Source organism: Oreochromis niloticus, linkage group LG10, assembly GCF_001858045.2.
Source record: "Oreochromis niloticus isolate F11D_XX linkage group LG10, O_niloticus_UMD_NMBU, whole genome shotgun sequence".
In the NCBI taxonomy this organism is placed as follows: domain Eukaryota; kingdom Metazoa; phylum Chordata; class Actinopteri; order Cichliformes; family Cichlidae; genus Oreochromis; species Oreochromis niloticus.
In genome coordinates, this window is record NC_031975.2 from 20,895,841 (window position 1) to 20,909,618 (window position 13,778).

A 13,778-nucleotide genomic window follows, 5' to 3' on the forward strand; every position below is an offset into this window, starting at 1 on the left:
CTCCTGACCGATCCTGTCTGTGGCGCAACTAATTGAATAAATGAGGTGTGTTATGAGTTCTTCTGCCCGTGGGAGAGTTACACTCTTTATATGGTTGGAACAAATCTTCATAGCTTGTGATATCCTGCCGCATTTAGTCATCTAAGAGCAAGTCTTCTTTGGATCTTGTAAATCCAGATGAAGTCCAAACAGTAAACTGCCAACATAAACAAAAATCACCTGTGCACCAATCCCTTTAGGTGAGGTCCCACCTTCTATCCCTCTGCCCCCTTGTCCACATAAAGCAAACGTAACCCTTCTTTCCCACAGGTATCACCTAAATGGCATTTAGCTCAAAATTGGAATCATTCAGATTTCTTCACATGCCCGATACCAGATGCCAGTTATCATAAACAGTTCATTTATTTCTATATTTTGTTAATTATGACCAGGAGAAAATCTATCATAGCCTTGGTCAGGTAGCACATAGCACAGAGACAGAAGTATAGCCATGACATTAGTTTGTTTTCTTTTTATTTAAAGACTAATGCAGAGAATCAGATTTTACAGGGCCATATCATAACCAAAAGAAACAAAACATTTACAGAAGATTCACCAGTTCATCTACATCCACCAGAACCTTTTGTCAGTATCATTGAACTGCCAGCATGAACTGTATGTAGGTTTGTGAGCTTGTGTGCGTTTTGTGTTTGTTCTTTGATGTCCATATGTATACAGTGTCATCCTTATTTCTCTTACCCTAGTCAACTTTTGTGCTTTAGAAAATTATTTTTTTTTTACATTTCAGTGAAAATCAGAACATATTTTGTTTGATAAAAATACAAGAAAAACTCCAGTAGGTATCTAGGAATAACCAAAGACTCAATGTTGAACAGCAAGTGCTGCTGAGAACTGCATCAAACAATGAAATCAATGACTGATGTGCCTACCAATGTGATATTTACATGTATGCTCTGCCTATGAGTGTAAGGGTAAAGGTTGGAAGCTCATGATTGCACTGTGCCTCATATTTCACATTCTCTCTGGAGCATTACCTAGACAGATCACGTTCAAAAATATTTGGAAATGATCCTTTGTTTCATTCTGCTTGGAGTAGAACTCGGGGCTTTACAAACTTGAAACAAAACTCATGTTTGCTCTGTCAAAGTCAGAACTCACTGTTGCTTCTTGTAATATCACTGAGCTTTAGAAAGCAAAAGATAAACAAAATGATCTATTTAGTAAAGCAACATTTTCACCCGCCTCCATTTTTAGAATGACAAATAAGCTCAAGAACTTAACAGAAATGTTATTAACAAGGTTACGGTTTTGCTCCTGGTTTTCCAGTTCAATCACTTTATTGCATGTCTCTGGAGAAAAAGTGCAATCAACAATGAAAGCCATTTTCCCTTCAACCACTGACAAATCCAAAGCGCAAACAAAAGAGATAATCCACTGTTTTCTTTGATGTCACCCTGTATAGCCATGGTTGGAGAAAAAAAAAAGAAAAAATGCTAATGGGTGCACAGCTGATATAAAAGCTAAGCTTTTTTCCTTTTTTTTTTGCAGTAATAGCTTGTAAATCTGAAGCACAATGGTCAGGGAAAGAAGGTCAGTGATGTGGTTGAAAGCTGTCCTTGCATAGCACGAAGCTGACTACATAAATGTAATGTTATTGTTCTAAATGTGCAAAATGCATAACAATAGGTTGATAATACAAACAATATTCATCATCATCTTAGCTAATATCTTCATTGATAGAATCAAATACTATATGCATTAAGTATTTTACATATGTATATATATATATATAGATTTTCTTTATGATATTAAACATACATACAATAGTTTAGAATTCAAATATCTTTATACAACTCTTCACCCTGAACTTTGCAGTTCCATGACCCTCTGCTTGTAGGTTAAGTGGCTGTGAACAGTAGACTGCTTGCATATGCTTGTAAAGATGTCTGCTATAAGGGGATAGATCCATATTGGTTATGATGATAATGCAAATAATAACAATAGCAACAGCAACCAATCTCTTTTTGATTCCCTCTGGTAGTAGCATGATCTTTTCACCTCAGTGCACAAGCACACAGAGAATTCTGCACAGTTCTAATTTGCCCTTTGGCCTGTTTAGTGCCCTGTAAAATATATTCAGCAAAAGACATTGAATCAGTAATGTGACGCAATGCACCAGCACTCTTGATTCTTCATCAAACACAGTTTGAGTGCGAGCCAAAGGCTTTAGAACCCAGCATGGACACACAATGTGATGCCTGTTTGCTTTAACCAAGTCTAAATAGAATAAATTTCCAAGTACAGCATACAGATGAAACTACAAGTAGAGAGGGGTCAGTGTAAAGCTACAATGGATATCAACTCCAGACTGAGTGTCAGGTTCAGGTCCTAAGAAAAGCCCTTGCTAATTAATATTGCTACATTAACATAATTTAAATTGGACTGTTCAGAAACCTTAACATGCCACGTCAGAGAAGGAGCATTTCCCTAAAGAGTGTGTGTGTGTTTTTAAAGAAATGAAGGGTAGCAAGCAATTTTCAATACAAAACAAAAGCATTCTTTTCACACTGGCGTTAATTTCTGTTGGTTTTTCTCGGAAGAGGGATTGACATCATGCTACAAAAATAGATTCATCTTTGTCACTATCGTAGAACTACAAGACAATTCCTCTGTGTGAAACACAGCGCTGGCTAAAGTAAGCTTACAATGCCACTTCACCTAAATGTCTCCTTTCTCTTTTGTCCCTTTCTGTCTCTGTCCCTGTCTCTCGCTGTTGCTCACCAACAAGCAGCAACAAATGAGTCCTAACGGGCATGTGATACTGAAGGCAGTGTAGCTGGTACTTTCTGAGTGTTATGTCTCAATTTTTAACTAAATGGGGATGGGGTTGAATATGGTAAAAATGGTCAGGGGACACAGTGGGATGGAAAATACAGATGTGCCGTCAATCGCCAAAGTAACAGCCTTCACAGCTTCAACTCTGAAAATGGAAAAGGCACTTCTCCCTCTCAATGTGCCCCTGCCCCTTTTTTCAATTGATGCTAACCAAACTTTCCTACCAATGGTGTTTCTGACAAAGGAGGCCCCACCATAAGTAGTCAAAAGCCCCAAAAAACAAAAACAAAATTACATAGGTAATGAGTGTTTTATTTCTAAATCTAATGCACTCCATGATTTGTGATGATTTTTTTTTACATTCTTATTCGTAAATAGCCAATGTCAGTTTACCACTGATTTTGTTGTTGCTGTTGTTGCCGTCAATGTGTACACAAGCACACAGTTTAATATTTTAATCCAATGTAAAAGCAGCTTTGAATGGAACATTAACTTGGCGAAAAACAGTCACTTAAGCATGAATTAGACCAGTATATACTCTTTTTTTTGTAGAAAGTATCATAAAGAGGAAACAAAAACAAATTAATCCAAAAAAGTTTTTTCTCTCCATGTGTACAATTACCCTTTAGTTACACTTTGCAAAGCCTAAACATAATACTGACATCTGTAACACCTGATATTTACAATGCTGTGAAAATAACTTACTATATTTTTTTCAATGTTGATCACAACCATGATTGAATCTTTGTATCTTTTGATCTCTAAATAAATGGTGTGTCCACTGAGACATGTTTTATTGCTATTGCAGAAATCCTAACATATTATGGAGAATGGTATAATTAAGCTCATAAAACATCTACAAACAATGGAAGATATTTGGAAAGAGACTGACTGTAGCATTTTGCTGCTGATGTCAAATAAACCAAGCCAACAGTCAATGATGAGTTGTATTTTGAATAAATAAACACAAACTATAAGATGTCCTGTCCATGCATATACACAAATGCCCACTGTATCTGTGATTCCATGTTTAAATGAAATAGAATCAAATAAAATGTAACAAATAAATCAACAAAAACATGCCTCTCAACAAGTTTGGGCTATGTGCAGTTGTAGAATAGCATTCTCTTGGCTATATATTTAAAGTAGCATTTTCCTAGTAGCATCATCCCAGACCTGAACAACACTCTTTCAAAAGTTTGTATTGTTTTCGTATTTTTTTTTTCCTATATTTTGTTTTTTCAAAATCTTCAAAATTTTGTTCAACATAGAAGCAATGCAACAACTGGGAATTGGAAACCAGCATGGACACCATGTTGTCTGAAAATAAACACTGTTTATAGGAATAAGAAAATGAAATAATTACAGGTATAGTTTAAAAGGAATGAAAAACTTGATTAGTGTGGATTGGCCCCCTGCAATTTGGGCTTCTTATTCAAGTAGGTCGCCCAGTAGACCAAGTTAAAGGTTCCAAAGAGCAGAGGGAAGGCTATTCTGGCAATCCTGTCTATCTTGCTCACACTGTTAAAGGTCTTCTTGGCCTCTGGAGGCTTGGGCTTTGGCTCCTCCTTAGGCTCAGTTGGGGGTGGTGGGGCGCTTTTAGCGATAGTAGCCAATCCAGGGTCCCTGGCAATATTGGGGGCGAAGGCTGTAGCAGTGGCAGCTGGGTAGGCCGTAGTGTTGTTCTTCTTAAGGAGAGATTCCTTCTTTTTCTTTTGCTGATTTGTTTGTCGGAGAAAGGCAAAAGGATAAAGAGTTCATTTTTGTGAGATGCAATACTGCGCACACTGCTATTGCATCCTTTCGCAAACTACCACTATTCACTGTTGCATGCAAAACTCTGGTGAATCAAACTGGGTTTAAATAGGTATTTAATTGGGAAATATTAATTGCTCACATTGGCATATATCCAAATGAAATATTTAATGTCAGAAATATAACATAAATATATATATATATATAATCAGCATTGGGCCTTTTTAAAAATACCCAGAGACTGCAGAGTATGTTGTTGCTAACTGCAGCACAGAGACAAGTAGAGCAGAAAGCACAAGCTGAACACTAAACTATTAATGTTCATGTCATGTTACTCAAATTGCATTTTCTGTTAGATGAGCCGCTGACAATAATTAAATGTTCCCTGCTTGATGCAGCTCCATCAGCAGTTAAGTGATGTGCTGGTGCAAAAAAATAAATAAAACATTTTAGTGTTCATATTTTGTTTGTTTGGGTTTTTAAAAAACATCAGATGACGGTAACATGGTAAGGTTTTCCTATGTACTGATACCAGTGGTAATGCTTTTAAAAAAATGTTTTTATTATAATAAAAGCACACATTAAATAAGTAAGGCCATTTTTAAAAAGGTGTCAAATACCTTCTCTGGCACCACACTTTTTCCATCCCAAGCGTAACCCCTCTTGGTGAAGTAGTTAACTGTTGCAAACTCAATGAGGGCTGAGAAGACAAAGGCATAGCAGACAGCAATGAACCAATCCATAGCTGTGGCATAGGCCACTTTAGGGAGAGAGTTCCTGGCACTGATACTCAGCGTGGTCATAGTCAGGACAGTTGTCACTCCTGCAGACAGACACACAGAGAACACAGACATAAAATCTCATGTTGTTGATCATTATCATAAATAGATGAAAACAAAAAGTGCGCACATTTTATCAACATTGTATAATGAGATGCTTCGTTCATGAAGCATTTTGATGGTATAACTTTATTCAAATAAGAAAAATTAAAAATTTTTAATTATAATAAAGAGTAGCAGAAGTAACATGAACATGATTTTTTTCATGCTGCTCCAAAAATAAAAAAACAAACAAACAAAAAAACTAATACGTGTTCATTTAAAATGCCCCGCACTAAAAAGTGTCCCGTGTTTCAGCTACTGAAAATCAAATTGCTAGTCTACACCCTCAACAAATGAAAGCTGCGAAGAGAATAGATGGAGAAGAAGAGGAACTGGAGCACAGCATTTCAAGCAGTGAGGGGCATATCAGACAAGCAGTTACTGCAGATGTTAACAAACTAAATAACATCAACCCAAGCAGCAAATAATCCACCAATTTGGTCTAGAATATCATGCAGAACAGCTGGAGTGTGAAAGAAGACCCTCCTCGATACAGAGAGATCTTTATGTAAATATATGTGCATATACTAATCCTTTGTAAGCTTAAAAAAATAAACTTTCTGTAAATTGTTATGCAATACAGGGATAAGTAATTATCAGTAATATCAGTCATGCAAACAGTTTTCATCAATATAGAGTAGACAGGCATCTGTATAACGTTTTCCAATCATATTAAGCACTTAAAGTGTTTCTACACTACAAGTCATGTTTACCCATTCACACACAGTTTCATAAAGCATTTTATTCTATGCAGTTTAAGCACTTTTTATCACACACACTCACACACACACACTCCTCAACAAGATCTTTTACAAATCGGTTAAAGAATAAAGACTAGCTGTCATTTAACATCACGGCTTTCATTACTGTTTTTGTTATTTCCTTTAAATTAGAAATACACAAAAAATAAAACACTACTACACTTCACATTATATCACAGTCACATACTGTATGCAAATAGAGAATCTATATTAAAACAAAAACAATCTCAATCAGCTAACCTAAAAAAAGATTTAAAAAATTTCCAACTAGTTTCAAAGGATTAATACTGAGATAAACATCTTTTTAAAACAAGCTTAAAAAGCTGACTAAAACTACCATTTACCGTAATCCAATTATATACTGCACACTGCTCTTATTCATGTGTCCACCACCTCCAGGAAGCAAAAGCAGCTGTACTGAGATTAAAAGTTACTGTTTCCCTTTAGAATTCTGAATTCTTTTTTTTTTTTTTGCTTCCTCCTCATTTGTGGTGAAGTGTTAAGTGATGATTCACAGACTCCCCGTCCTCCCACTCTCTTTTCACAAGCCTTTACCATTGCTGACTGGGTGCTGTGACATGGACCATAAAGAATGATTATTATGTTATCATTACTCATAGCCAAATAAACGACTGGTCCTCAGCCATGAGCAAACAATGCACCTTAAATGGGTTTGCTGCATCTGCATACTAGGAACACAACGTGCATGGTCATACATTTTTTGTGCTTATTATGTCTCTAAGGGGAATAACAAATAAGTAGGTCAAAGTTATTTATTGTGAAGTCATTTATTGTTGAAATGTACTGCTTCTCGTGGATGGCATAATTGCACTTGGCATGAGCACAAGCTGAACAAACAAACAAAAACAAACAAAAACAAAAACAAATGATAGCTTCAGATGAAAGTGGCAATATTCAATTCCTGTTTGGTATAAGGATAAAACACAGCCACCCACACAAGTGACGCTCACAGATGAAGAGAGGCTACATGAAGACTAAATGTAGCTACAGTTAGATACATGCAATGAAAACGAGGGCTAGAAAAGCACATTTTATGCCTTGTTAAGAGTATTAATGCAGATATTTAGGAATCTATGCGTGACCATGTTCTGCACTGTACCAGATGCTAAGCAGGCTATGCAGTGGTTTGTTGAATTATGGTTAAGGGAATACACATCAAATGGTGCTACGAAGACACCAAATTTTCCATTGGCTCTGGCTGCTCAGAATTTCCTCTCCACTGACCTCACTCACCATGTGCGCCACAACTGCATTACATTAACGTTTGCCTTCACTCTCCCATAGTTTGTGTTTTGTCCTTGTCTCTCTATGCTCTCGTTTTTTCTTTTCACTTTGCCTTTACCCTCCAACTGGTCACAGCAGATGGCTGCCCCTCCCCGAGCCTCGTTCTGCTAGAGGTTTCTTCCTGTTAGAAAGGAGTTCATCCTTCCTCCTGTCAACAAGTGCTTGCTCAAAGGGGATTGTCTTTACTTTAGAACAACATGTGTCCTGAGGGCTGTTGTGCTTGCTTCTGTCTGTTAATGCTTTTTGCAGATGTGGTCTATTTTCTTTTAGAATTTGCTGGTAAAATTCAACATGCTTTAGTCCATGAATGGTGATAAATCTTTGTGGCTAAACAAAACCCTTTTCATTTAAACCAGCAAGTTTTATTTTGGTCTCATCAATGGGTTTCACTTTCTTTAGGAAACTGCAGATGGGCAGCACTGTGGCTTTGTCATTGTGGTTTCCTGATGGTGGGGTGATAAACATTAGTCACTGTGAAAGAAACCTTTAGTTGCTTAGAAGCTACCCTGGGTTCCTTTGTGCCGTCCCAAACTTTTGTCCACTTTGCTTTTGTAGGAAACTTTGTTGGTTGACCTTTCCTGAGATAGAAAACAATGCTCTTAAATGTCCTCGATTTATACACAGTCTGACTCATTTAGCATTCCAAACCCTTTAACATGGTTTAATACCCCTTTCCAGTCTGATGAGCAAGAACAACCTTTTCCTCAAAAATCTAATTTGTTAATGGAGTGATTTACTTCCTCAAATGTGTTCTGAGAAGCAGACGTTGGTAGTTCCTAATAAAAACAAACAAAAAAACAAACAAGGTACACACTCACATCCATTAATGGAAAACACCTGTATCTAATTTCCCTTTCAATTATACAATTAATCCTAGATTTTTTCCCTTTTCATAGATATAAAATAATGGATCATTTTTCTTAACTAACTAAAGAACAAAGGCCAAATTTACTAAGTGTGACAAATTAGCTGCCACAGTTACCAATGGGAGCGGAAAGCTCTTTGAGCAATCTGATTAATATACACTAATTCATAAACTACGACAGCCAAATGATTTCATCCTATCAAAAACAATGCAAATTAGCTAACCAACTAACCAAAATAATACTGTGTAAGCAAAGGTTTTATGCAAGTGTTTGTCTTGGTCAATAGCGGGATAATCCAGAACAATGAGATGTACTGTAGCTGAAGGAGGCTTTATATGTTTTTGATTTAAGGGGTTACTCTTCTTCTGTCAGAAGGGAACTATGTGAAGGCATGTAGACTGAGACAGGTATTCTTTGAATAAAGCTTTCAACTAAGGTTACGCACAGAACTTATCCAGAGGAGGGTTTTTATTACATTATTATTACATAACATTAATACTGCATTATTGTGTTATTTAATTATTATGTTGTGTTACAATGACATTATAATGACAAACATTATTTACTGCCCTTTCCTGACTCACATGGGTGTTACTGAACTTATTGTTTCTGTTCCATGAGCATAAATGCATGCATCACTCTTGTTTATTGTATTATTTTCTTCTGTGAGAAGATTTTTTTAGAGACTGTATTACATTTTGTAACTTCCAGACATTAATTTAACACACTTCTGATCTAAGTTCTGCTAATAGCTGCATATGCAATTGTGATATGTAACAGATCTGAAATTGCAGATGTTTTCATTATGTAGCAATTTCTGTGTATAAGTCTTACTAAAAGCCTAAAACCCTGCATTTCCATCATCTTACTATAAAAAGTAACTTGGCTATCTGGAAATGAAGACAAATCCTTGTATGTGTGCTGTACTGAGATTTTCCTCCAGTCCAGTTAAGTTCTGCTCTTTCTCATGAAAATATACAAAATATTACTGAGGAAGACAAATTTGTAGGGCTAGGCTCTAAAGATTTGGGGTTTGAGGACTCAGTGAAGAGCTACAGAGCCAAAGCTTTAGCACCACGTGTACAGCTTTGAGCCATCCACCCGCGCCAATAACAAACTCGTTCTGACAACCTCTACCCCCCTCTCATTTGAAATATATGAGCACTTCCAGAGGCAACTATCATGACTATGTCTGTTGCAAAACAAGACATTCTCTTTTTCGGTATAGTGTGGTAAACTGCATATTGCAAGCTTTGGTAAATCATGTGATTTATTTAAATACTCTCCTCCCCAACCAGAAGGAGGTGAAAATTGTTACAAAAATCTGGTCCAGTGTGTAATATGTTTGTCTAATTTGTTCAATTGATTTTTTTATGTACTTTAAGGACCTTTGTGATACTTGTTTTAGGTCATATTTAAGTTAAAATATGCAATTTTTTTTAACAGTTCACAAACTACATCCTGCATAAGAAGAATATTTATTTAGAGATATGCTGAATACAGCAGCAAAAATAAAAAATAAATGAATATATATATATATGTATATAGATATATATTTGGGAAGAGATTGGTAGGTGGAAGAAATGGGTGACAACAAAGTTGTGTCAATCTGTCAGATACTTTGTTTGCCTGTAAATCAGTTAATTTTGTGGGGGAGGATGAAGACAGCACCACTGGGTATTACACAAGGCTTCACAAAAGCACCCTGATGCTGGTATCATATATACTATGTTTGGTAAGCTCCGTTGTCATGGAAACAAGTCTTCTAACTCCTCCAATGTCTTATTACCACAAGAGAAAAGAGGAGAAAGGAAAATAAAAACATTTTGCTATTAAAACATGAAATATTCTATTGATTTGAACATTAAGTGATGTTCTGTTTGATTGCACACAAACTACTGCATAAAATGATTGCAGGTGTATCACTGCTTTTAATCAACTGCACCTAAGTCTAAAGGTGTGTGTGTGTGCATTGTGTGTGTGTGTGTGTTTTGTTTGTTTGTTTTTTGTCGGTGTGTGCATGTCAGGGACTTGACTAAGATGGCCGACAAGGTGTGTTTCTTAAACTCTAGTAAGAACAATTTCCCTTTGTGCCTGTTAAGCAACAGGCCAACTTGGAATCATTTAGAGCCCTAGCATTTTGATTCATTAGAACATGTCTCCAGAGCTAGTTTTAAATGACTCTATTTGACATGTTGTAACTAATAGACTCGAGGCTTTGAAGGCTGTTAATGAACAAAGTCACTGATCTGGAAAGTTCTAACTGGATTAATAGTGGTGTAACTCAGTTCTTGAGAGTTTCTTCCACTCAATTTAACTCAGTGTGCACAAGCACAAGCTTTATTTATATGATACAAATCTTCTAACAAGGTTTTCTGTCTTATTTTTTAAATATTAAAACATGTATAGAGGTTAATGGTTACTAACTTCAAAAGTATATTTTTATTTCTTTGGGAAATGCGAGCCAAAAAATGTCAACTTGGTTAAACACAAGGTAAAAAAATAACAGAAAATTGATTTAAGGCTTATTAGAGTAATCAGCCTAATAGAAATTGCTGTCGGCAAAGTAAATTAACTTGAACTCAAGGTCAAAACATTTTTCAGTAAGGTTCAAAGTTGATTGTTCTGTTCCACATTTAGCCATTCACTGATATCCCTTAAATGACAGACTTCAAATAATCTGGCAAATCTTACGTGAGTAAGAAAAATATACTGTTTAGCCACCACATTGGAGCCAAGCCACAAATCTTTGTTCAGGAGTGAGGCTTCAGCAAAATGTCCCTGGTTCCAGTTAGAATGTTTTCTACAGGCAACCTGTCACACATGACATTCAAAATGCTACAAGAGGTCAAAAGTACTTTATGAACTGAGTTGTGTGTTTACTTTAAGAATATGCAAACTTTATGTGCAACTTAAACCTTGTGTCTAACTGAGTGATTGAAAATATGACCAGCTTACTTATGCATAAACAACATCAACTCTCAATTCTCGTTTCACTTGTAAAGTTCATCAAACTTTGTTTATGCTGAAGTCTTAAAAGGCTGTTATAACATGTTTAGTGTAACATCATAATAATGACCTTTCTAAAATGTTTCTGGACTGTCAATAGCGTGGCAGGTTGCCATCATTTAATTGCAGAGATATTTTGCACGCAACCAAAGGTCTGTGACATTAGAGATAAAAAGCCCACTGAGGTTGGATGAGGCCTATTACTACATTTACTACCAGCCATCTCATTACAAACCCTAAAAGACATAATAACAAATAGTTTGAAAGTAGTAAACAGATGACGTATGTGAGTAAAGAATTTGAAAATGAAACATATGGAATGCACTGGTTTAAATTTTTCCTGTTAAATTGGCATAACAGTTTTTTATGCTTGTGGGAGGACAAAGATGATGAGTTTGACTGCATGCTTATGTATTAAAGAGTAAATTAATATGTTTGCTGTGTGTGGAGTTGTCAAAGAACTTTAAAAAAAAATAATTTCCTCAAACATTCCCCAGTGCAAAGCTGTCTTTGCTGGATGTCTATCAACACCCCCGCTGTGCAGCAGCTATTCATTTATTCATGCCTTATCAATAACTGAAACCCTTGGGAAGCCACACTCGCACACAATACCTTCAGCATTATTACATCACCTCTGACTGACATATAATGAAGAAATAAACGGACACGTTGATGGGCAGGTGAGTTAAATAACTCTGCCAACACTATAGATGTGAGATTTGTAACACACAGACACGCAGCCTCGGAGACACATAGTGCTTACACTGTTGTTAGCTACTAATTAGAAATAGTACCCAATTTCTTCACATATCGCAAACAAACACATTTTCACACAAATGCATGAGCGCACATGTGCGAACTCCAGTATACACCCCCACTCACATACAAGGTGTTATTCCCTGATGAACAGATACCTCAAACATCATCATGGGAAAACCCATAAATACCCAGCCAATCGCTCTTAAAACAGAGATGGAAGAAAGGGAGCTTATCTTCTGAGCCCTGCTGTCCCTGACAGCTTAGAAACAGAAAAACGGAGCGGGAGAGGGAGGTGGGATGTAAGAGAGAGCGTCAAATCAGAGCCATCAGTGGCTGTTTCCTTTTGGTTTTCATTTGGACTAAATAAATAAATTGCCAACAGTTTTCCACTACACTGAACTAGCTATAAACTAATCAGCCTCTTAATCGGTACAGTGATAAATAAGATAACTCTACCCACTGCTGTGTTTTTAAATTGCCTATTCATCTACAGGGCAGGCTTTAGGAAAAAAGATTTAGTGCAGAAGCTGTGCTTCATAGTCACATAATGTAATTTAAACAGGGTTTTCAATGTTCAATTTGTTTTTGTTAATACTGTTTCTTTGTCAGCTGTGCACAACTGTGTGGCAACATCAACCTGATCACATCTGTAGTAATAAAAAAACACAGTACTACAGTAGCTGTTTGCTTATTCTTAGTATGAAATGTCTGATGCAGTTCTGAGATGAAAATGAGGAAAAACCGAATATAAATAAATATCTGTGGCAGGATGACTAAATAGAATTTGCATGGTTTAGTAATTTGTTTAATATTAATAGCATTATTTGTATTCCTAGGTCTCTGTTCATGGATAAAATTTACAGTGCCATATTCAGGTATATATATATATATATATATATTCAGAGCCACTGTGCTTACGCAATATTGTGGAGCTTTTATGTACAGTATGTAAAGGTGCATTCGTTTGTATCATTACTATATTGCAAAATATTATTTTGCTTTTGAAAATTCATTTATGATAAAGATTTAGTTAATGACCTAATGTGGACTTGAGTCATGCTTGTTCCTGCCTCTCGCAGGGAATCTTCCAAATAATACTTCTAATAAATCTCCTTATTTACCAGAGAAGCGTGCAGCCACATTTATAATATCTGACACAAATAGAATGACAAGGCATTAAACTCATTTAATTCCTAATAACCCACATGGATGTGGTGCATTTTGCAAAAATACTTTTTATCCATCCATCCATGGAGTTGGTATAATTGAAAATACAAAATATAGTGAGCTAGTGTGGCTCTGATTATCATTTTGGTTGATCACATGACCAAAAAAAAAAAAAAGGGCACTGACTATGATGAGTTTTTTTTTAATGGGTTCGTTGTTTTTATTAGCAGTCCTAAAAAGGTAAATCACTATATGTTTGCCATGAAATTTAAGCTAAAATTACTGTATATAAAGACAAGAGATTTGGGTTTAGGTGCCACAGGTTTTCTTTCAAATCTGTGAAAGTTGTACGGATCATATCAAGGTGAATTGATACATGGAGGAGACCTTCAACAAACAGGAACAGAGGTGCCAAAACACTTTTTTCCTAGTCTGCAGCA

At 36.1% G+C, this 13,778-nt stretch overlaps 1 protein-coding gene across 5 annotated transcripts in view; it reads right to left on the minus strand.

Moving 5' to 3' along the window:
- Positions 1-496: 496 nt before the first annotated feature.
- Positions 497-13,778, minus strand: part of gabra1 (gamma-aminobutyric acid type A receptor subunit alpha1) — a 36,257-nt gene continuing 22,975 nt past the window's right edge. For all 5 annotated transcript variants that reach the window (XM_013272459.3, XM_013272458.3, XM_003446932.4 and 2 more), the window contains 2 exons: positions 5,211-5,413; positions 497-4,553 (listed from right to left, as the gene is read on the minus strand). In XM_013272459.3, the coding sequence (XP_013127913.1) occupies positions 4,233-4,553; positions 5,211-5,413 (524 nt within the window). In that variant the 3' untranslated portion in view covers positions 497-4,232. The remainder of the gene's footprint in view (positions 4,554-5,210; positions 5,414-13,778) is intronic.